The sequence below is a fragment of the Rattus norvegicus genome, chromosome 12 (genome assembly GCF_036323735.1).
Source record: "Rattus norvegicus strain BN/NHsdMcwi chromosome 12, GRCr8, whole genome shotgun sequence".
Classification (NCBI taxonomy): domain Eukaryota; kingdom Metazoa; phylum Chordata; class Mammalia; order Rodentia; family Muridae; genus Rattus; species Rattus norvegicus.
In genome coordinates, this window is record NC_086030.1 from 44,009,824 (window position 1) to 44,034,278 (window position 24,455).

General features: G+C 51.7%; 1 protein-coding gene and 1 long non-coding RNA gene across 9 annotated transcripts in view; one reads left to right on the forward strand and one right to left on the reverse strand.

The window, feature by feature from the left end:
• The window catches only part of Rnft2 (ring finger protein, transmembrane 2), a 58,103-nt gene that overhangs the window by 19,711 nt on the left and 13,937 nt on the right, over positions 1 to 24,455 (forward strand). Inside the window, exon 8 of one of the 5 annotated variants that reach the window (XM_039089494.2) lies at positions 344 to 667. The exons of the other annotated variants lie outside the window; for them this stretch is intronic. Within the exon in view, the coding sequence (XP_038945422.1) occupies positions 344 to 430 (87 nt within the window). The 3' untranslated portion in view covers positions 431 to 667. Of the gene's footprint in view, positions 1 to 343; positions 668 to 24,455 lie in introns of those variants that run through there. 5 annotated transcript variants of the gene reach the window in all.
• On the reverse strand, positions 13,291 to 24,097 carry LOC102553921 (uncharacterized). 4 transcript variants are annotated; one of them, XR_005492027.2, is made up of 4 exons: positions 23,775 to 24,092; positions 21,269 to 21,405; positions 16,606 to 16,866; positions 13,291 to 13,395 (listed from the first exon to the last, which is right to left on the reverse strand). It is a non-coding gene; the product is annotated as an uncharacterized LOC102553921 (long non-coding RNA). The 4 variants fall into 4 exon arrangements; XR_595364.4 differs by lacking the exon at positions 13,291 to 13,395 and having other exon boundaries at positions 16,522 to 16,866; positions 23,775 to 24,097; XR_005492028.2 differs by lacking the exon at positions 13,291 to 13,395 and having other exon boundaries at positions 16,522 to 16,886.

The window sequence follows — 24,455 nt, forward strand, 5'->3', positions numbered from 1 at the left end:
CCTAATCCAGAGGCTTTTCCTGATATCTGAGGTGGCAGAGTCCTGCCCAGGTTTCTCAGGCTTCGTGTATGCTGCATGGTGGCTTTGTACTCCAGGACTGGGAAACCCAGGGTTTTAGAAACTTCCACTTTCCTGTCTCTTCCAAGCTCTAGTGGGTCTAATGAGTGAGCATTCAAGATGCTTGGTGTCCTCCTGCTGGAGGCCATGTGTCTTGACAAGGAATAGCTTACAGCCATTAGCTGCTTGAACAAAGTAGGTTATTTCCCTCAGGAATACAGGCTTAGACAGCCACTTGTGGGCACAGAGCATTTCACCTTCGTGGTCCTCTTGTCCTTACCCATAGCCAGCGTGGAGCCCAGCAGTGCAGGCTGGGGAGGAACTGGGCCAGAAGCTCGCAGACACAGCTGTGCCCCTCCCTCCACTCACCTGAGCAGCTGTCACTACTGGACAGTCCTGGTTCTGCACAGTCTACAGGATCAGCCTTGGAGGTGGGAGAGGCAGAGTGCCTACCAGAACTTGTGGCAGGCACTAAATGACTCTGAGAACAGACTGTCAATAGAAGCCATTTTTCCTGCCCATTCTGGCTGCTATCAGGAGCAGCTGCTAAAATGTCCACCACTGGTGGGGCCCTTGGCGTTTGTTGGTCATAAACTTGATCTTGCTGTGACTGTCACTCTCTTCTTGCATATGTAGAGACCCTGGCACGGGGTAGTTTGATGGCTTGCCCAGGACCACAGTCAGATGCTAAAGAACAGACAAGACAGTAGGAAGTCACCCCTGAGTCAGAGGTGGCTCTGCTGTGGCTGGACTATGCATGCCTGCTTCAGACAGTAGCTGGTGGCACAGAGGGTAACAGGGGTGGGGACCTCCCACATTTGTAGTGACACATTTGTAAAGTTCACTGCCATGTGCCTTGTCCTCTGGAATTCTCTTCCTGTCTCTGGGAAAGGGGTCCCATTTGAGTCTGGCTCTTTGTAGCTTAGGGGATGGCCAATGAGTAAGTTTCGTGCTGTGTACACACACACACACACACACACACACACACACACACACACCCCAATCTATTCACACACACACACCAATCTATTCACACACACACACACACACACACCAATCTATACACACATACACACACACCAATCTATTCACATAGTCACACACACACACACACACACACTCTCTCTCTCTCTCTCTCTCTCTCTCTCTCTCTCTCTCTCTCTCTCTCTCTCTATTCAGTTGCCAGCAAGGGAAACCTGGACTATGGTCACCTGCGGAATGTTTTTCCAGCACAGGTGTGGCTGAGACAAGCAATGGTCTAGTTTCCAGGCATGGGAAAGGCACCTCCTCCAAGCCTGGTGTCTGGGCATCTTCTGGCTAGTCTGGACCTCAGAACACAGCTGGTCATGAGCCCATAGCATATGCTCACAACCTGGGAATGAGCTTAAACAGTTTTCCTTGCTTCTTCCTGGTGGCCATCTGCTCCTGTCCACTTTGTATCTGAAGTGACTCTGAAGTCCTACGCTGGCCTCTGTAGTGAATAGCATCCTACTATATGCTGCTGTACCCTAGGCTTTGCTGCCAGGAAACCCCGTGGCTTTTCTTGGTTTCTCCTCTCTGGCCCCCTTGCTCTGTCCTGCCTTTTCAGACAACTGCAGGATGGTTCAGCTCATCACTTGTCTCTGTGCCCCACAGCTAAAATCCTTGTCCCTAGCAGGGAACGGGCACGTCTAGCATATTTGTTGTTGGGCCACAGCATCTCTATGCATTCAGAATCACAGGTGCACACATGCATGCCTGCATGGTTGCGTGTGCACCTGTGCACAGGCGTGTGTGTGTGTGTGTGTGTGTGTGTGTGTGTGTGTGTGTGTGTGTATGTGTGTGTGTAATGGATGGAAATGGATGGATGAAGTATATGAATGGGGGAGTAATGGGTAGATTGTGCATGGTACAGGAATGTATGAATGAGGGGAGGGGAAAGATGGATGAATGGAGAAGTGGATATGTGGATGGATTAATAAATGAATAAATGGATGAAGGCAGAAGGGAAGATGGATAGGAATCTGGACAGAACAACGGACAGATGGGTGAGTGGAGAAAAGGGTGAATGAGTTGGATGGACAGGTGGATGAGAATAGACAGAAGGAAGGAAGGAAGGAAGGATAAGTGGGTGGATGTATAGCTGGACCAGAGGATGGGTGGAAGGATGAATGGAGGGAGGATGAACCTGGCTATCCCCTCACTTCCTCCACTTGGGACAGCAAGAGCTGGGATCCCATCCTCAGCTTGGCTCTTTTCATTACACCCGTGCAGATGTCCGAGCAGGGCAGTCATGAAAACAGAAATGCACAAAGTAATATTTTCCTCTCTGCTCTGAAAGACTGTAGAACTCAGGGAGAACTCTGGAGGCCCAGCGACACTCATGATGGCAGAACATTCCCGGGCCATCACCATAAGCCAGGCAGTGTATGCTGCAGGTGGTTTGCTCAAGAACTCTATGGAGACTGACAGGGGTGGGCTGTATTGGAGGCTCAGGGGACATCGCCAGCAAAAGCAGACACACACCTTCCCTGTGGCATTTAGAGTCCCCGGCACACCTTCACCTTCAGTCTCTCCAGTCCTCAGGAGATGCTCTGACCTCTCCTCACACAGACTAAGTGATTTGGCAAAGACTGCAGCCCTGCTCACAGAGGCCTCATAAAGCAGTGTGTGTTTAGAATATTTTATTTGAGGAAAAATTCACATAAAATTAACAAGTTTCAGAACATTACTATCACCCCGAGGGAAGCCTGTATTCATTAAGCAGTCACCCCAGGCTCCCCCCGCCAGCCCCAAGCAGCCATTAATCTGCCTTCCGTGAATAGAGTGGGTTTGCCACTCTGTACCGTCACACACAGGATCACACCATAGCTTTTAACCAACATTCATGTGAGTTCATCGGCGTTGTGCGTGGGCTGGCACAGCCGCACATACATGTCACTGTGGTGCTCAGGAGACAGAGACAGGTGGATGGGAAGCTCAGGCAGCCTGGGAACAAAGTAAGAACTTATTCAAAAGAAAACAAAATGATAAAACCACAGAGATTAGGAGATGTCCCAGCGCTGTTAGATCTCTTGCTCCACAGGCAGGAGGTCCTGACTTCAAACCCTGGGACCACAGGATACCCAGGTCTGGCTGCAGGTACCCGTAACCCCAGCATTGTAGGGCACAGAGAGGCGGATCCCCAGGGAGTTTTCCATCCAGAGAGAGACTCTGTCCCAGGCAGTAAAGGGGAAAGCGATAAAGGATAACTCAGAAGGTCCTTCTCTGCCCTCTCTGACAGAGTACCCTGCACTCATATTCATGCGTGTGCAAGAAAACACAACAGCACCACACTGGAGCGTGGCTCAGCTCTCAGTTCTCTCCATGACTGGTCCCCATCCCAGAATGTGTACAGACCTCCGTTCACTTAGCCATCTGCCCTCCGGAGGACTTCAGGGTGCCTACCACCTGGCGGGAGTGGTGCCGACAGGGCCTTCTGTGTGTAGGAACGCAACACGGCCCATCTCGCTTCTTAGACTTTAGTGAGCTCCTCTGAGCTACTTAAGAGTCAGGTTCGTGGACACACACTCCCCGCCATACTCAGCAGTCTAGGCTGCAGTGTCCGTCTTTCCTCTCCTTCACATGGCCCTCTGTCGGACCAGGGGGTGGGGGTGAGCGCTGACACCCCTTCCCCACACCTCCGAGGTGTGGGTGACAGTTATTAATGCCTCTCTGGCAACTGTCCAGCTCCTTCCTTGATGATTATTATTTTATTCGGAGAGATTAATGTGCCAGGTCAGAGCGTAATCCAGCCTGTAACAAGTGATGTGAATGGTCCTCCCAAGATAAATTGCAGGCTGGGAAAAGGTCCGCAGCCTCTCCTTGCCTGTCTGAGCGCTCTGCAGAGTCCTCATCAATCCTTGTCTGGGAGGAAGAAAGCCACGGGTGTTCCTCTGCATCTGGGGTGGGGTGGGTGTGGGGGAGGCACATCTGTCAGGGACCCCTAATGGCCCTCAGCACAGATGCTCCTACACAGGCCTCCGTGCCAGCCGCTGAGAGAGTGGGCTGGTTGAATAATGCAATTATGATATTGGAGGCCTCTGGTATTTGGCCCCATTTGATGGCCTGACGTGAGGCTGAGTGAGCCACCTTGCCTGGGGACTCGGGGAGCTTCTTCATTTTCTTCCTCTTCTTAATCATCCCTCTGCTGTGACCAATTCCCAGATTCCCTCGTATCTCCTACCATGACAGGGTCTATCAGGGACCCTCACAAACGGGCCCCTTGGTGAGTCAGGATCCTTGGGTTAAAGATGGCGACCACTGGAGTTAAGCTCAGCTCCAAATGGCACCCTGGTCTGGGTGTTCTGAGCCAGCATTTGCTTTTGTTTCTCTGAGTTTTGTGTATCCTGGGCTGGCTTTGAATCCTTAATCCTCCTGCCTCAGTCTCTTGAGTGCTAGGATTCTGGGTGTCAACCACCATACCTGGCCCTGGGCTACTGTTTGTCATAAACCCACATAATAGGCTAGGGGTGTAACTTGGTAGAGCGCTTGCCTACATCAAATCAATCAATTAATTATCCCCATATAATATATACAACACATGTATCTTGGGCCTGCCAGATCTGGCTTCTACTCCACCCCTCTCCTCACCATACTTCCTCCCTCCTTCCTCCTTCCACGTAGACCAGCTTCCATAGGGACCTTGCATTCTCCTTCTCAAGCCCTTTATACTTCCTGTCCCCTCTGCCTGTGGCAGCCACCCTACTGTTCCCATGGCTGCTTCCTTCCCATGGTTCCGCCCTCAGCTTTCCTGACCCACACCACAACATCGTGGACTCATCGTCCTCCTTTGTATCAGATTGTTTTGTGTGCATCTGTTGCCCGACACCCTGCCCACCCTGCATCACCTCCCCTGGGGGGTGAGCTCAGGTGCTCAGGGACTTCAGGTCTTAGCAGTCTCTGTCCCGAGCACTGTGAAGTTGCTGTGAGTTGAAAAGAAGGCCCCTTACCCTAATCGCCTGTCAGGGTTAAGGCTGGAGCTGCCTCCCCATCCTCACAGTCCTGTCTCGGTCCAGTTCACAGATGGTTCCAGGGCCTTTTGCTTGTAGAGCCGTGGTGCATCTGGAAGCCGAGTAAGACACCTTCCTAGTCACTGTCCACACCGTTATGCCGTTCTCGTTTCTCATCTTTGCGTGTCTATGCTTTCTCCTGATTTTGTATTACATTTACTTACGGGAAGGGCACATCTGCCCACAGTGCACAGTTGGAGGTCAGAGGCCAGCTTAGAGGGGTCGTTTTCTATCATGTGGGTCCCTCAGGTCATCAGGCTTAGTGGTAAGCACGTTTACCCACTGAGCATCTGACAAGCCCTTGTTTCTGGCCTTTCAGACAGGGTTCTACTACTCGTGTAGGTTAGTCTGGAGCTGTCAGTCCTCCTGCCTCAGCATTCTGAGCTCTGGGTCGCAGACTTCACTCCTCACACCGGTGCTCATCCTGTCCCTAATTAGGAGGCTGAAGCTGACCTAAATTCACAGGACACCATCCACCCCAACCTCTGCCACTCTTAGGAATAGAGGAAGCCGTCAGCTAGTCCACAATTCTTTCTTCCTATGAAAATGAGTGTCACTTGGTCCAGGATCCCACAGCTCTGTGGGCCCACATGGAGGACACAGGCCGCCCGTGCTCTGTACAGGGAAGTAGCTGAATTCTTGACACTCCTCTCCTGCACAGGCCTCATTTGCTCGGGCTTGTAGCTGCGCAGCCAGCACGGGCACAGTGACTTCAGGGCCAAGGCCGCAGCTCAGGGATAGAGAGCTTGTCCAGTGTGTGTGACATTCTGAGTTCTAGCCACACCACCACTGCTACAAGTTCTGCTGGACATTTAGAACATTCTCAGGGTGGGGTTAGCTTGAGCACCCCACTAGTATGGTGAATTCATTTTTCATTATGGGATAGCCATGAGCCCATGGGGTCAGGGGTGGAAGATGACCGCTCAGAAGTGATCTGCTGCGGGGTGTCGGGCTGACAAGGGGCAGGCTCCTGAGGGTTAGTGTTGATTTTCATCTTGACGAGATCTAAAATCACCTAAGAGACAAACTGTGAGCATGTCTGTGAGGGCATTTCTAGACGGGGTTAATTGGGGTGGGAGATCTACTCTGAAGGTGGACAGTACTGTCTGAGAGCTGGGGTCCCAGACAGACAGGCAGGCAGGCAGAGAGACAGAGGCAGACAGACAGGCAGGCAGGCAGGCAGAGAGACAGAGACAGACAGACAAATAGGCAGATAGGCAGAGAGACCGAGACAGACAGAGAGAGACAGAGAGAGAGAGCACTCATCTCTCTCTTTCCTAACTGTGGCCAGCCACTCAAGGCTCCTGTAGCCATCTCTTCCCACCACAATGGACCACATCTTCAAACTGTGAGTGAAAATAAGCCTTTCTTCCCTTAAGGTAATTCTTCTCGGGTGTGTGGTCACAGCACTGAGTAAGGCGACCAGTGCATATGAGTAGTTTGGCAGGGGTCATTCTGCCCAACTCTGTGATGGAGAAACATAAAACAGCATGTTGTCTTAAGAACTTGCAGCCCCTTGTCAAGGGAGGCCACCACATGGCAGCTGCCATCCAGGCCTTAAATCTTCAAAGCTGGACTTCAGTCCTGGCTCCCTCATTTAGAATGGAGAACCTTCGCTGCTCACCCAGTGCTCAGCTCTCTTCTCTCGGAGGCCGCTCACCTTTATTCCTTTATATGCTGAAGACAGGGTCCGGCGTCTGTCCTGCTGCCATGTGCACTAGGGTGAGCTAGAGCACGGTGAGGTTGGCTCTGCCTGACGGGCTGCTCCGAGGGACCTTAGGTTGCCTGCTGTCTGCCTGAGGATCAGGGAGGAGAAAGCCACTGCCAGCAGCCGTCCCGCCTACTGTTAAGTGGGGCTACTTAGCAATGCCACTAAAGCTAAGTGTCTCCTTGTGTCCCCAGGCTAGACCCTAAAGTAACAGCCAGCAGTGTGTATCTTAGAACTTGTCATGTATTGAAGTCCTTACACATACTCCATCAGCATGGGAGTGTATTTGCGTTTTTAATTTTTATTTTTTAAGTTATACTTAGCGTGTGTACGTGCGTACGCCACAGCTCACGTGGTGGTTAAAGGACAACTTGCAGGTGTGTTTCCTCTGTCTCATGTGGTCCTGGGGATGAGCTCAGTGCTTCAGACCTGACAGCAAGTGCTTTGCCCACTGAGCTACCCTGTCACCCCTGGGATGGCGTCTTTGAAGAGTGATGGAGAAGGATTATCTGTTACCTTTCTTATTCCTGTGATGGGACACCTGACAGAGCGACCCAAGCATGGAGTCCATGGCAGGGAAGGTACGGAGGCAGGGGCTGCCCTTCGCTGTGGCAGAGGGACCCTGAGGGGACTGCGGACATCAGATAGGATGTAAGGAAGCAGTGGGTGCAGTTTAAGCCCTCAAGCTGCATCCCACATTCCAATCCTGGTCTAAAACAACAGCACCTCAGCTGGGGAGCGAGTGTTTAATACACGGGTACAAGGTGGATGTTTAGAGTTCAGATACAGCGGGAGGTCACAGGAAGGGCCCTGACCCTGTGTGACCCTTAGTACCTTCTATCCACAGGAAATGTACACTGGCCCGCCCTCCCTGTTCTAAACCCCAGGCTCCTCCCCTGGGAGTTGAAGTTGTCACAGCCACTGTGCACACACAGAAGCAGTGGCAGGTCACCTTGCTTTTCTTACTTCCCATCCCATTAACCCTGGATGTGGCTCCAACCAAACACACACACACAACAATCTGCTGACCGAAAGTTGGGACCCAGAATCTGTGCATTCCCTGCCAGCGTGTCCTCCTGCCACTTACCTGCGGCAGCTTGGCCTCTTCTGCTTTCACTGCCCATCTGCAAAATGGGTTCATAATCGAAGCTCTTGCTATTCACTTTCCGTTGCTGCCCAGAAAAGAACCGCTGACTCAGCAACTTCAAAACCAGCCATCAGGGCCTGAGGAGGTGGCTCGGTCAGGACAAGTAGGAGGGTCTGAGTTCTGATCCCCAACACCCATGTAGAAGCTGGGCATGGCCCTGGGGAAGAGCACGGAGCACAGACAAATCCCTAGAGCTCACTGGCCGTCCAGTCTAAGCAACTGGTGAGTGTTCCATGAGAGACTCTGTCTCCACACATAAGGTGGAGAGCACCTGGAGAAGATGCCCAACGTGGACCTCTGGCCTCTGCATGCATGCGCGCGCGCACACACACACACACACACACACACACACACACACACACACACACACAAAACGTGCATGACCTAACTCTGCAGGCAACCAGTGTGAATACACATCCTCACGCTTAAACTCCAGAGCTAAAAACTGCAGGGGTGTGCCCTGCAGTCAGGACCATAGCAAGCGCTCTGTCTGGTCTGAACACACACCGTTGACCTATAGGGTTTAGTTTTTTTCAGTGCTGTGTAATATTCCCAGTGTTAAATGACCCAATATAGTGTGATGGTTAGATTATTGTCTTTGTCAACATGACAGATACAGTGCCCACCATCCCTGCAAGGACACAAGGTTTCTCTAACATGGCCGTGCAGGACGGAACTACTGGAGTACCTCCCACTTTATGGAGAATCCCAGTGGTTTCCCTGTCTCCCCGTTGACTGTACCAATGTGCATACCTACAAGGTTGGATTCCAGCTGCACTTTCCTATGTCTGTCTTCCTGCTTTAGATGACTGGGAAGTGATTCATCTTCAGGGTGGACCAGGAAGCCATCCTAAGGAAGGCTAAGCCGCTGTCCTTTGGAAAGGCCCCAGGGTGAGATGTGGACCCAGCATGACTCCAGCAGTGCCCTCTCTCCCAACCTGTCCACCCGGCAGCTCCCTTCTTGGTTTTCGCCAGAGCAGCAGTCAGCAGTTTAGCCTCCCTGACTTTGTTGGGAATCTGTCAGGGATCCATACCAGGCAGATTCTCTTTCCAGAGAAACAGAGCCAACAGCAAACCTGTGCTGAGAGCTCAGGCCTGGGCTCTGTGGTGGAGGCTGAGCAGATCTGAAGTCCTCAAGGTGGCCTGGAGGCCCTGGCAGGAGTCAAACCCTAGCCAAGAGCAGTAGTCCCTCCTTCACAAGGAAGGCTTTGCACGGGCGAGAGGGGACATACCCACAGGATGCAGAACAGTCCCTCCCACGTCCTGGCCGAGGTGTCAACCAGTCTGCAGCTCACGGTGACACCCAGTAGAGTGCTAGGTGGCAGAGTGGACAGTGGCCTTGTTAGCAAAGTGGACACAAGATAGCAGCTACATGATGCTTTCCTGAGGCAGGACAGCACCCAGATGCACACAGGGGCGTTCCTCACTCCAGCAGGGGCTCCAGTTCAAGGCCAGCCTGGGCTAGAGCAAAACATACATGCGACTCTTATGAAATTTTTCTCTGTGCTGTGCATACATGTGGAATCAGAGGACAACCTCTGCCACTCCTCAGGTTCCGCCCACCATTTGTTGGATGGTCTCTCACTGGCCTGGAACTCAGCACCTAAGCTAGGCGGGCAGGCCATGGAGCCTCAGAGCTCTGCGAGTCTCTGCCTCCCGTCTCGTCCTCAATGGGACGATGTGCACTTTGCCGCTAAGTCTGGTTTTATACGTGGGCGCTGGGGATCTGAATACATGTCCTCTGTGAAGGGGATTTGCCAACCAAACTGTCTCCCTGGCCCCACGAACAACAGAGAATTTTTCAGAGAAAAGTATCAGGAGGTGGCATATATATAATTACACAGCTGGGGAGCTGAGGCAGGAGGATTGCCATGAGTTTAAGACAAGCTCAGGCTACAGAAAGAGACCTGTCCCAAAAAGCCAACCATGGGGAAAACAAAACAAAACAAAGGAAGTGCCCAGTCTCATTATCAGCACTGAATTTGATAAAAAGTATCTCATTTTGTCATTGGATTTGTGTCTGGGAGGCACTGCATCATGGGGCTGTAAGATTTCCTATCATGGACATCATCCCACATTCCCACAGAGATGATGTCAGGGCTGTCCACACTCGTTGTTGTATGTATGTATTCCATGCTTGCCGTGGCATGTATGTGGAAGTCAGAGGACAACATGTGGGCATAAACTCCTCTCTTTCCACCGTGCGTGTTCCAGGGATAGAACGCAGGTCTTCAGGCTTGGCCGCAAGCACCCTGAGTCACTGAGCCATCTTGTCTGCTGATGGTCCTGCCTTAGGGCTTTTGCACTGGTTTCCCCATGTATCTCCCTGCCTCAAAGAGCTGCTGTCCTACTAGGATCCCATTGGCTCTGCCCAGCTGTACAAATGGACCACTGGGCTACCCTGTCAGTGCCATGGAGCCAGGTGCTATTGAGGCTAAGGCCATGTGCAGAGTCTTCTGTTGAAAGAAGGGGACAGGGGACATGAAGAGACACTAGTCTCTGCCCCAGGACCTTTACACTGCACTGCAGATGAGCCAGCCCAGCAAGATGTATTAATTTCTCTAGGGTCACACAGCATTCCATGGCAGGACAACGGTGTGAGACTCCAGGCTTTTCAGATGGTGAACATGTCCTTGGGGACCCATGGTATTAATCAAATAATAAATCTGTTACTGCAGTATAAACATGGGAAATGCAGATGTGTCTGCTCCCATGCATGGAGCCCTATCTATGTAAGCTCATTCCAAGATGTTTTAGTTACTGCTCTGTTGCTGTGAAGAGACACCATGGCCATGGCAACTCTTATCAAAAAGAGCATTTAGTCCATGATCATCATGGCAGAGAGCAGACAGGCGTGGTGCTGGAGCAGTGGCTGAGGGCTTTACATCCTGATCTACAGGCAGACAGAGGAACACACACACTGGGCTTGGTGGGTCTTTGAAACCTCAAAGTGACACACCTCCTCCAGCAAGGCCACACCTCCTAATCCTTCCCAAGGAGTGCCACTAACTGGGGACCAAGCATTCACGTCTATTAGCCTGTGGACGCCATTTTCATCCACACCACCACCCATGCCCATAACGCCTTGTGAGGTAGATAGTCTTAGATGCTTCGCTTAGCAGACAGACAAGGAAACTGAGGCTCAGGGAAGCTAACTGACTTGATGGGGGTTAATGGGCGGTGAGGCACACACTTGAATTCCATTCTTTAGTTTCAGAACTCAGTTTCTCAAACATGCCGTCACACACACGGCACACGTGCAAACATACACACAAGTGCACATTAGTGTGCATGCACACATCCCGGGCCCACACCTGCCAACCTACCATAGGACAACAGCAGCCACTGCTGCTTGACACGGTGGGAGACTGTCACAACTGCTCCCTGTCAACCCAGGCCCCACATCCTCATCAGCCTCTCAGACTCATGCCTCAGCCCTCTGCCCCAGCTACTGTCTCAGGGGACGATCATTTTTGTTTTGTCCCCTCACCTCCTTATTCTGACTCCTAGGAGACTCTCAAAGGCTACAGTTGGTCACTAAGGGAGACAGCAAGGACAGGACCCAGTGGACACATGGGAGTTCTCACCCCTCGGCTCACACTCATGTGTGGTGGGGGAGAGGGGTTTACATTATTTATTTATTTACTCAGCCCTGCCCTGCTCCACACCCCCCAAGCTGTTGTTCCCCACTGGGAAAAATGAAAAACAGCCTCAGACAACAGCAGACAAGGCAGACCACATGGCCCCCGCAGTTTAATTTCCTTTAATTCATTTTATATTGAACCAAATGATACTGTTTGTTTTTAATGGCAAACACTCAGCACGGAGGAGGAGCAGCCGGGATCCTGGGGGAAAATCAGGAACACAGCTGCTGTTGAAATCCCGGCTCCTTCTATCCCCAGCCCCCACCCCCACCTCCCCATCTCCTTTGGAAATAGGTTCCCAGGTTGAAGGATGACATTCTTCTCCAGCTCAGATGGTGGCTGTCTAGAGGGCAGGCCTGCCTGTGCCCCAATTCTGTCACCCAGCATAGGGTGGCCCCCGTGGAGAAATGGAGACCCAGGCTGGGCTGCCATGACTGTCCTCAGTGCTGCTCCTTGCTTATCACTGGCAAGCAGGACCTACCCAGTGCCCAGTCCCAAAGTGTGGACAAGGCTTACGGAGCTGGGCATAATCCAAGTGCATCCCATAACTCCAGAGCCTGGGGCTGTCTCATAAGGGGGTCCACAGCAGCTCCTGTGCTCAAGAGACAAAAGCAGGGGTGGGAATAACCACCCACATCAGACCAACTATCTGGGGCCTGCCCTTCTGTGGGCTGGGTGGGTTCTGGTGTATCTTTGAAGCCTTCTGTGGCCCTGACTCTTCAAGACCCCTTTTTGCTGAGCTGAGCCTTAGCTGGTAACTCTTCTTACACAGGAATAGAACTCAAACTCTGAAGCCCCTGGGCAAGGAAGCAGAGGCCTTTGGCCTGATCGTGAGGCCAAGCCAGGATGATAGATACCACAATACCACAGGAGGTCCTTTCTCCCAAAGGCTACCTCGTGCTGCAGTGGGGAGCCACACCTGCTCTCTTGTCCACACTCAGAGACTCAGACAGGCCTCTGTTCTGCTGGTAAGGAAATCAGGCTAATTTCGGGTCACGTGCCTCATCCCCAAGCATGATTGCCTGAGACTGGCTTCTACCCACTCACTAGCCAGCTGGATGCTGTGCTGGAGGAGCCCAGGGCTTCCACGCTCAACCTACCAGTGCAGCAGGGGGCAGGTAAGGAAGCAGGCATCCCCAAACAGCCACCAACAAAGCTGCCCGAGTCTCACTCTGTAGTTCAGGACGAACCCATGGCAGGCCTCCTGCCTCAGCTTCCCAGATGGCGGGATTACAGGTGTGTGCCACCTAATGAGAAATGATTAGGGCGGAGCTGGGCAGTGTGAAGGCAGAAGGGCCTTCCAGAGGCGCAAACAGCCACAGCCCTGGGGTGACTTTGCAGGTTCCAGTAGAAAGTCTCATTGCTAACGGTGATGCCTACCAAAGTATCCAGAGGCCAGGAAAGACTGGTAATGTCGGACAAGGCAGGGAGGCCGAGCGTTCGTTCCCAGAGTCAACTATCCTACTGAGCCGTCCATACTGTGAGTACAGACTGCAACTTCCCAGATGTGGCCTCCAGGAGAGTCCACCCATCCCTCTAGTAAATGATAGCAGCTTGCATCCAGGGCATGGCGCCGCTTCTGTTTCTTCTACCAGCCCTCCTTCCCTGGGTAAAAGAGTCAGAGCCCACCTGTGTGAGCCTCCACTTTCTCGCCTGTTCACAAAGGCTCCAAGGAGTTAGGAGAGAGCTGGACCCAAAACCATGTGTGATGGTGCACATCTTTAATCCTGGCACTCAGGGAGCAGGGGCAGGCAGAGCTTTCTGAGTTCAAGGCCAGTGTCTGGATAGCGAAGTCCAGGTCAGCTGGAGCTGCAGAGTAAAACTGTCTCTCAGAAAGAAAGAGAGAGAGAGAGAGAGAGAGAGAGAGAGAGAGAGAGAGAGAGAGAGAGAGAGAGAGAGAGAAAGGAAGGAAGACGAAGGAAGGAAAAGAAAGAAAGAAAAGAAGGAAAAGAAAGAAAAGATACAGGAATGTGTGCAGATTTTTTTTAAATAATGGAACCCTACCCCCACCTCATGACATTTTCTGTGGCCATCTATCCCCCTTTTCATTGTCCATAGGAAGCCATTCCCATGTCTGACTTTTGTACATTTGACTGTCTCCATTCTAGCCAAGCTGTTGTTGATCTCATGGACAGAGCGAACATGGAAATATCCCCAGTTTTTCCCCTCAGTCAGGCCAGAGTTTGAATGTCAACACTGCCCCAGCCAACAATTCTTTGCATTCACCTCCAAAATATTTGTCATACACAGTCTGAGAAACACTGACGTGTGGTATAAGGACTGAAAAAGCGTTCCAGTTGAGGAGGCAGGGCCTGCCCCTTTGGTCAGGTGATCCTAGTTAACCACAAGCCATCAGATCAGTCTGCACTACTCCGGATGAAAGTAAATCCCGGTCACTGGAGAGATGGCCCAGCAATTAAAGCCCAGGCTGCTCTTGCAGAGGACCTAGATTTGGCTCCCAGCACCCACAAGGTGGCTTACAGCCATCTGTAACTCAATTCCAGGGCACCTGATACCGTCTCCGTGGGCAACAAGCACACATTGTGGTGCATACACATGATGCAGACAGAGACACATACGCATACATACAGGCATACACAAAACCGCATCCTGGAGGCTTAGGTCAGTGGGGAGGGCTCTCAGTTGTGACTACAATGATCAGGTTTTTCTGCAGTAGGGTTAACCACGGCCTGGAACTGGGACACGGATGGCCTTAAGTGCAAAGCTTGCTAAAAGCCCAGCACTGTCTCTTGAGTCTGAAACACAGCCTAGCCTTGTCATGCCGAGAGCTCCGCACTCTGGGAACCAAGGTCTCTTGGCGCGAGAGTGACGTCATCGCACTGCGCCGTCCCGCGGGCCAGGGGCACTCCAGACGCGGGCCAGGAGCCTGTTGTGGGGAGCTGGGGAGGCCACGATGATCTCATCCACCTGGGAGAGGCTAGGCGGCCGCTGACGTCATCGCAGCACCTGTTGCCAAGCAACGCGGAGCCGCTGGGCCCACCCCAGCTTCCTAGGTTCCGAGTTGCTCTCCCCTTCCCCTTTCTCCTGCCAGCGTTCCCTTCTTCCTCTTGCACCATCCTCCTCCTCTCCCCTTCTCTCATCTTCCTCTTTGCTCGCATCTCACTATATTTCTTAGGCTTTTGTTTTCTGTCTTCCTCCCGGACGTCTTGAAGCACGCCACAGAATTTAAGTCCTTGCCCCTCTGCCTGCCCTGTCTGAGCCTGCTTCCTCACCTGCTAGCGGTGCTAATACGAACAGCCTCTGATCAGCCATGGGGGACAGCACGAGGGTGCTAAGCTTTCCACGCACAGCCTCTCCTCACCCAACAGGCCGCCCATCTCCTTTTCGGTCCCTTCCCTCTCTGCTCAAATGGTGCTTGCTCTAAATGGCTTAGCCTAGTGTTTGAGTTGTCTCCACTTTTGCTTGGTCATAACCACCTCCCTCTCAGAGGGGCCCTGGCTGCGCAGTTCCTGCTTGGGATGTGCTAAACAGTAGGAGAAAATAAAACGGCCCCGGTGGGGCACCTGTAATCCAAGCACTTGGGAGACTGCAGCAGGAGGATCATAGGCTCCAGGCCGACCCGTTCAGTGGCCTTTTCTAACAGGCCTCTGACTGGCTCATTTCTCTTGTCTTTGGCCTAGTCTTTTGTTCCATGGTCCTCTCTGCCTCTCTCTCTCTCTCTCTCTCTTTTTTTTTTTTTTCTGTTTTCCTCTCAGCAGCCTTTCCAGCTTCTTCTCCCAGAGCTCAGAGGTCAGCTAGCTAGGAGCCTCCTCTCTTGGAGAAGTCCCGATGTGGCCCACTGTTCCTGGCTCTGCCCTTCAGATGATTGCTGGCGATGTTTTGTTCTGAGGGTACTGGCAGCTGAGGCCCCAATATCCCAGCAGCCTGGCAAGTCACTTTCCTAGAAAAACAAGCCTTTATTTTCAGCCCTCTGTGTCAGCTTGGGGGAAAAAATGCAAACAGGACCTGGAGCCAAAGAGCCCCTCTGCCTTCAGGGCTACAGTATTTTCCATTTATTCCCTCCACACTAAAGAAGGCTTTGGGGTGCCAGGTTGTGGGCTCAGAGCTATCTACCTGCCTTTGCTGGACCCTTGTCTTACCAGGGGAACCCCGGCTCTCTGTATGGTTTTGAAAGAACTGTCATAGGGCCCTTCCCACCGTGGCCATTCAGAGAATCAGGTGACCAAGTTCAGACTCAGCCCTCTGTTCCCAGGAGGAGGCTTAACTCCAACAGGGCCCTTCCAACATTTGCTGTGTACTTTGGTGCCCAGGCTCAGGAAGAAATACAAACCCTGCCCTCTCTGTGGGAATTCAAGCTATCAAAAATGTCACTACTGGCTTCCGTGGTCTTAACAGATCTGCTAGGTCCAACCTATTTCTAGCTGTGTGACTTGGAGCAGGTTCCTTTGCCACTCTGTGCCTCAGTCACTGACTACAGAGTGAGAGTCCACTGTAGCTGGACTTTGGTTACGTCGTGGATCCTTTACCCTTCCCCACCCCTCCTCTTCCATCCTGTCAACCCCTAACACTAGGAAGGAGAGAAAAGATAGAGGGGAAAGGGAGCGAGAGAAATCCCTGAATAAAGTTGGGGTAGGAAAGGGGGCGACCGTTCGACCGCTTCCTGCTAATTGGGAGCATCAAGTTCCTTGGGGGAAAGTTTGATCTTCGCTGTCAGGACATCTCATTTCGTCTTCTCCTCTCTTTGCACACAACTATTTAACAAACGGAGGCCCATTAACAGCCACACTCTCGGAGCCCTAGCATTCATGTAGCCTCTGAAAAGTTCCCAGAATTCCAAATGACACACACTCACAAGAAACCCTCGGCAGCTGGCAAAGCCACAGCCCTGCCAGAGCAGGAGGTGGACCACAGTCACCTTCGGCGAGGCAACGCCCACATCCCCACACCTGGGATTAAAGTGAACGCACATTCGCATCATATTTCCGTGGTTTTAAAAGAAACCAGCGTTCTCACCACAGCCACGGCGATGCTGTGTGCAGAGGGGTGCCCAGCACATACCTCCTAAAAGTCACCAAAGAGGAGCAGAGACAACCACAGCTGACAAGCAGGGAAGCGAGGGAGGGAATCTTGACTCCACGTTTGAGCTCCTGGATTCACCAGTACTCGAAGCTGCAGCCATTTTGCCTCCGGTGTTCTGAGATATCCACATACTCCTCCAAGCCACCTTGTTACCTCTCTGACCCTCACGATCCCATGGGACTCCAGTACTTGGGATAGCAGTGAGTAGAGGCTCAGAAGGTCAGAGCTTGGTTAATACCTCTGGAATACAAAGCAGTCCACTGAGGTGGGTGGGGGGAAGGGATGGGGGGGAGAGAGAATGCCTCATTCCGAGTACCAGAACCGTGAAAGATGTTCACCGGGCTCTTGGACTCACAACCACACACATTCTGCATTGATCTCACGGTACCATTGCCAACTTGGGAAGGCCTTTTTTTTTTTTTTTTTTGGTTCTTTTTTTCGGAGCTGGGGACCGAACCCAGGGCCTTGCGCTTCTTAGGTAAGCGCTCTACCACTGAGCTAAATCCCACCCCCCCCCTTTTTTTTTTAATCTCACTGTCTCAATCAAGAAGTCTCGATGCATTCACCACAGGGCATTTTATGATTGGCAGACTGCCCACAGGGCCACAGCAGATCCTCTTGGAGTCCTCCCATGTCTCTGGATGAACCCAAAACCTCTCAGGCTCTAGCTTATTTCAGTCCTGAGGGGGTTCCCATTGGCCCGTTACCAGTGTCAACAGGGGCTTCCACCATTGACTTTGCCAGGAGAACCTCAGGGAGAGCGCCTTAGAACTCTAACCCAGGGCACAGGAGCAGAAGTGCACACCCTTTACAGATGCCGGGGAGAGTCCAGCTGAGCCCTGCCTCCACCCCAGTCACCTCTTTCCTCACTGGGTACTTTTCATGATAATTTTGTGACCAGCCCAGCAATGGCCGCCAAACTATCTTCCTCACCCAACTTCAGAGGTTTCTTTCAAAGTCGTTTCTGGATACAAGGATGATCTCTCAACCCACTGATCACCTTTATGTATACACTGGCTGGCTAGGTGGATGCTCCCTCTCTCTGTCTCTCTCACTGCTCCTTGTGTGCCCCTTGCAAAGCTGTGTGCTTGCCCAGGGGAAGAAGACACCCTGAGGGAACTGTGGGAACTAAGGAGGGCTGGTCCTCTGTCAAGAGCATACGAGTAGCTGCCTCTCCTGCTGAAACAGTGGTTCTCAACCTTCCTAATGTTTTGACCCTTTAATAGGTCCCTCGTGTTGTGAGCCCCAACCATATAGTTGTTTTTGTTGCTGTTTCATAACTAATTTTGCTATTATGACCCATAATGTAAATATTTGATATGCAGGAGAACAGATACACAACCCCTGTGAAAGGTTGGTTTGATCCCCTAAGGGTTCAAGACTCGCAGGTTGAGAAGCACTGTGCCAGAACCTTCAGACAAGCTCTCAGACTTGTCTTCTTTAAAGCTACTTATGGGCAAAGATTCCCTGTTGGTAGCATCAGAGTCCTGTGAGACTATGGCTGTAGGAATCCTGCTAGCTGTCTGAACCACAGTTTACCCAAGACTCTAGGAAAGTGAGGAAGCCAGCCTAGCAGGGGGCAGGCGCTCCAGGAAGGTGGGAGTGGGGCTGGGAGGAACCAGTGGGAAGGCTCTGAGGTTCAGCTGTGCCTGGCTTACAAGGATGCTGGTTGGGTTCACTGGGCAGCAAATGGAAGGCACAGTTAGTGCTTCAGATGCCTGCCTCTCTGAGTTTGGCAGAAGACGCTGGTCTGAGCGAGTCTGACAGTTTGGAGCCCCAAGATTGACCTTGTATTCTGGCCACCCTGCGAGGAATTTACTGCATAGACCGGGAGCTATTTGCATTAGGATCGCTAAGTGAATTGAACCTTGGTCATGACAGCCAGGGACACTAAGGCCATGGAAGGGGCTTGGTCACAGAGAAGAGATGTATTTCACCAAAGGTGCCCAGTCGGGAAAGGGCAGGGTTAGGATTTGAACCTCACCAGCAGGAACATACAGAGACCTAAGCTTGAATCAGAGGTCCACTACTGGCCAGCTCTACACATCTGTTTAGGTTGCTATGACAACCAACCTGAACCTGAATAGCTTCTCACAGTGCTGGAGTCTATAGAATCCTCCTATGATTCGGTTCGTTCCAGTGAGGCCCCTCGCCCTGGCTTTTGAGCACCTGTCTTCTCTCTGTATAGGACAGGATGACCTCGAACTCATAGCAGCCCCCTGCCTCAGCCTCCCAAACCACATGAGGATGAGGTTGGGATTACAGGGGTAAACCTATTCTTTTTTTTTTTTTTTACTTATGTGTCTCTGTGAGTGTATATGTGTACCCAGAAAACTTAAGATGTTGTCAGCCTTCTGATGTGGGTGCTGGGAACCAAACCCCAGTCCCCACTATAAGAACAAGGCCCTTAACTGCTGAACCGCCTTTCCAACCAGTGGTGTCTCTTTTTGTTTGTTTGGTTGCTTGGTTGGTTAGTTTGAGACGGATTCCTTACTGTAACCCTGGCTGTCCTGGAACTCGTTCTGTAGACCAGGCTGGCCCCGAACTCAGAGATCTACCTGCCTCTGCCTCCCAAGTGCTGAGATCAAAGCCCTACACTACCACCACCCAGCTATGGTGTCTCTTATAGTGGCACCAATTCTGTCACAAGATGCCACCTCATGTCCATATCACTTCCCAGGGGCCTTGTGTCCCAGTGCAGCTGGCTGTGTCCCCAGGTTCCACCCCAGTCATTTAAACCTGCGGTGGCTCAACATTACTCAGGGGGGTTGCAACTGTACTGAAGTGGGCAGACGGTTTGTCATTGTTTCCTAAGCAACAGAGTCTATTTACATAGTGTTTACATTGTATCCATATCAGAAGCTACTGCAGCCTGCAGGGAGTGGCGTCCATGCAAACATTCTACTGTCTTGTATGAGAGACTGAGCATCACGGATTTGACCGTTTTGTTTGGAGGATTCTAGAATCCTCCCCTGTGGATACTGAGGGATGGGGATTAGGGCTTTGGTGCATGAGTTTGAGGAGATGTAGTATGGTCTAAAGACTGCAGAATGCCCTTACCAGAATGCTGCTACTCTCCTCCTCCTCCTCCTCCTCCTCCTCCTCCTCCTCCTCCCCTCCTCCTCCCTTCTCCTCCTCCTCCTCTCCTCCTCCTCCTCTCCTCCTCCTCCCTTCTCCTCCTCCCTCTTCTTCTCCTCCCTTCCTCCTGCTCATTCTCTTGCCCCTTCTCCTCTTCTTCTTTTTGTTCTTGGCTTGAAACCAAAGTCATTAACTCTCTGTTCTGTGACTACCAAGTTCATTTGGGGTATGCTGGGGACAGCTCATCTCTCTGCCATATGATGTCCTCCGAGCCTAGGCAGCCCATCCGGGCCTTGTCTCTTGATTCTGCCACCTCAGCTGAAGAAGCAGAAGTGGCTGGCCCAGGATCCCAGCCTCTTCTCTTGCTCCCTCCCCCAGCCAGACTCTCATAAGGGCAAAAACAGGGAAGGAAAAACTGCCCCATTTCTTCAGGTCTGGGCTTGGACAGGCCAGACATCTCTGCCTCAACTTGAACTTGCTTTCCTCCCTTCCTTCCCTGGTCTCCTCCCACTCTAATGTTGGGGATGGAACTCAGAGTTTCATGTATGAAGCCACCCTGCCCCACCCGTGTCCCCACCCTTTATTTCTCTTGAACCTGAACTGTCCCTTGTCTCCTTCCAGTGTACCACTCCCAGGCCAGGCCCAGCATGAGGCTGAGCAGCGGCTCTTGCCATGTCCTGCATGCAGTGAACCTGTGGTTTAGCCCTCTCAGTCCTTGGGACCTTCATGGTATCTGTGGTGTGGAGGATCCAGGTCACCTGGGCTCCTGAGTGGAAAGGTGAACTTCCAAGAAGTTTGCAGTGGACCTTATGGGAGTCTTTACACCACAGAAATCGGCAAACACACAAATCAGGGACTGTTCACCCCCAGGGACCTGGTTTACCCGAATGCCACTGCATGGAGTTGTGAGTGTGTGAGTTTTTGTGGTTGTGTGTGTGTGTGTTTGTGTGTCAGCATATGAATATGTGTATGTATGTGTGTGTGTTGTGTCTGTGGGAATATGGGGGTGTAGGTGTTAGTGAATGTGTATGAGTGCAGTAAGTGGGTGTGGACTGTGTGTGCGTGTGTGCATATGTGTGTCTTTGTATGTAGACAAAGGAAGTGAGGCTCAGAGATGTTACTGTCCATTTAGGGAGTGGCAGACAGGAGCGAGCAGGGCAAGTCTCCTGCCTTGAGCTCTGAGCTCTTCTGCCTCATAGGTAAATGATCAATGTGAATATTTATTAGTCTCAGGGATGTGTGAATAACCAACCCTTCTTCTCTGTGTCAATACTCATGTCTTGGACAATATGTCCCTCTCCTCCATCCTCCCCACTCTTCAGATCAACTGGAAGTGCCCTCTGTTCATCTCCTTCCTCCGTGCCCTGCCCTTCTCACCAGCCCCAGGTTCTTCAAGCTTTTGTTTCCTTGTTTCCCTATTTTTCTGTGTCCCAACCCATCCTGACAGTAAGGAAGGGAGACTGCAGCTCGCCTGGGACCGCCCCAGCCTGCACTCCCTTCCCCCATCACACTCCAAGCCCAGAACCCTCCCATCACCTCCCCACCCTCACCCCACGAGCCTTACAACAGTCTCCACGTGTCTCTCCTGGTGACAGGGAGGAGAGGCGCCCTCACTCCATCTCCATCGCCCTCCCTTTGTTGGACTTGCCAAAGAAACCCCGCCTTCTGTTTGGTGGTCGTCAGAAGTAACATGCAAGAAACCTGGAATTAGGAAACCGCTTAATTAGGGAGGATGTGTGTTCTCCCTGGATATGCACACTTCCCAGTGGCCACCCCACCCCACAGCTAATTGCTACTTTTAAGATGGTTCCGCTAGGCTCTCACTCCCTTGATTTTATTTCCCTGACACAAGGGCTTGCTGATGAAGTGGCGTTCTTTCCCACATTCCAACTCACTGAGGCCTCCAAAGTGTAAGAAGGCACCGGGGTGATGAGTTGGAGCCTTCTGCCCTACTGTATGCAAGGCAGACGCAGGGTGGATGCCCTGAGCGCAAAGATCTCCTGAGGACCTCGGGGTCCCTCAGGACAGATGGGAGCTGAGGCTGAGGGGAATGAGAGACAGATGGGGGAGGAGGGAAGATGGATATAAAGAAAGAAACATGGATGGATGGGTGGATGGATAGATGGATGGATGGACGGACGGATGGGTGGATGGGTGGATGGATGGATGGATGGACGGACGGATGGGTGGATGGGTGGATGGGTGGATGGATCAGTTTCTGCATGGGTGCATAACTGGGTGCCATTATTGGAAGGTGGTGAACGATAGAGGTGTAGCCTTGCTGGGGGAAGTGTCACTGGGTCCTGTCCCTGGAGGATACATCTTACTCTGGTCCCTTCTTTCTATTTCCCATCCACCATGAAGAAGCTGCTTGACTAAACACTCCAGTTGCCATGGTATTCTTCCTCACAGTAGACCTAGAAACACAAAGCCACTGTCCACTCGCAGAGTCCTCTGATGGCAAAATAGTCCTCACCTCCAGTCATTTTTTTTGTCAGAGTTTTGGTGTAAGGCCAGCAGTTCTCAACCTGAGGGTCGCAAGACCTTCAGGGGTCGCTTATCATATATCCTGCACATCAGATGATATGGAATCGTGGAACAACTAAGCTTGGGAAACCAGGAAAGCAGTGGATTCCACAGAGCTTGGGACCTGCTGTTGGGTGGAGAGAGGGTGGAGCGTCCTTGCCATCTGTGTCTATAGCATCATGGCAGCCATCCCTGACTCCACAAGTTCCCAAAGGAATTAGATTTGCCTCCAGGTGACACTTTTGGGATGAGAGACCATATGAATGGAGCATCAAAGGGAAAGGAGGGCCTTCAACAAACAGGAACACAGACAGACACACATACAGGGGACACGCACACACATACAAGGGACCCTCCCCCCACACACATACAGGGGACACACACACACATACAAGGGACCCTCCCCCACACACACATACAGGGCACACACACACATTCAGGTGACCTCCACACACACACACATACAGGGGACACACACACACAGGGGACCCACACACACACACACACACACATTCATGGGACACACACACACATACAGGGGACACACACATACAGGGGACACACACACAGGGGACCCACACACACACACACACACACACATTCATGGGACACACACACATACAGGGGACACACACACAGGGCACACACACACACATTCATGGGACATACACATACAGGGGACACACACACAGGGCACACACACACATTCAGATGACCCACACACATACACACATTCATGGGACACACACATACAGGGGACCACACACACACACACACACACACACAGGACACACACAGGACACACACACACACATACAGGGTCCACACACACACAGGGCACATACACACATACAGGGGCCACACACACACAGGGCACATACACACATACAGGGGACACACACTTTCAGGTGACACACACATACATACACATGGGACACACACACACAGGGCAACACACATACACACATACAGGGGACACACACATTCAGGTGACTCACACACATACACACACACACATTCAGGTGACACACATACATACACAGGGAACACACACACATACAGGGGACACACACTTTCAGGTGACACACATACATACACAGGGAACACACACACATACAGGGGACACACACTTTCAGGTGACACACACATACATACACATGGGACACACACACACACACACACACACACACACACACACAGAGGAACTCAGCCAACAGTCACAGTGGGAGCAGATGGCTGGATGACCACTCCTGGTCCTTACACGGATAAGCTTCAGGGAGTTGCCTTTGGATGCCAAGCGCCTGGCCATCATGATAACTAGCAAGAGTAGAAAGTCTCCCTTCAGGCCTTTGGCAGGTGAAATGGCTTAGCTCATAAAGGTGCTTCCTGCCAAGACTGATGATCTGAGTCTGACCCTGGAGCCTGTGTGGCGGAAGGAGGGAACGGACTCCTGCAAGTTGTCCTCTGACCTCCGCACACAAGCTGCGGCTCACACTAGAGAAACAACAGATAATGGTTTCTGTAAAGAATTCACGTTTACGTACCGCATTGACTTATCCTTTCTCCTGGGCCTTCTCCCGTCACTGAGTCCTTGATCTTTGTCTTAAAGAGCGCTGGGTGGTTGGTTATTCTGCACACTCGACTATTTGGATTTATCTCTCTTTTTCTTGCAGTTCCATTGAGAACAACAGAAGTGACACTGTCCTTCCTGGTGTGTCACATCCCAAGATTCATGGTGTTAGGGTGACTTATGAGTAGAGGTGCTGACCCCGGTTGCTTGGGTAATAGGGTGTGTGGTTAACCACAGAGTTGGTGTTTCACAGGATAATCCTTCATGGCTGTGTGGCGCTCCATGATAGACCTCCAACAGCCATGCCCCGCCTCTGTGTATTTCCTTTGTGACCTTTTTGCTGTTAACAAAGGTCATCCTGGTGACAATCTTTCTTGGCATGAGTGTGGGAAGTCCTGGTTACTTTGTTAGAGGACTTACAGGCACAGAGCTCACTGACATTTTTAAGGCTGTGGACATCCGAGGAAGGACTGTTGGCTCGTGTGTGTGTGTGTGTGTGTGTGTGTGTGTGTGTGTGTGTGTGTGTGTGTGAGAGAGAGAGAGAGAGAGAGACTCAGTCTTATTTATTCAAGTGTGATTTATGTATAATAAAGTACACAGGCTTGCAGCATAATTTCTGTGGGGCATGTGACCACACCTACATAAGTACCACCAC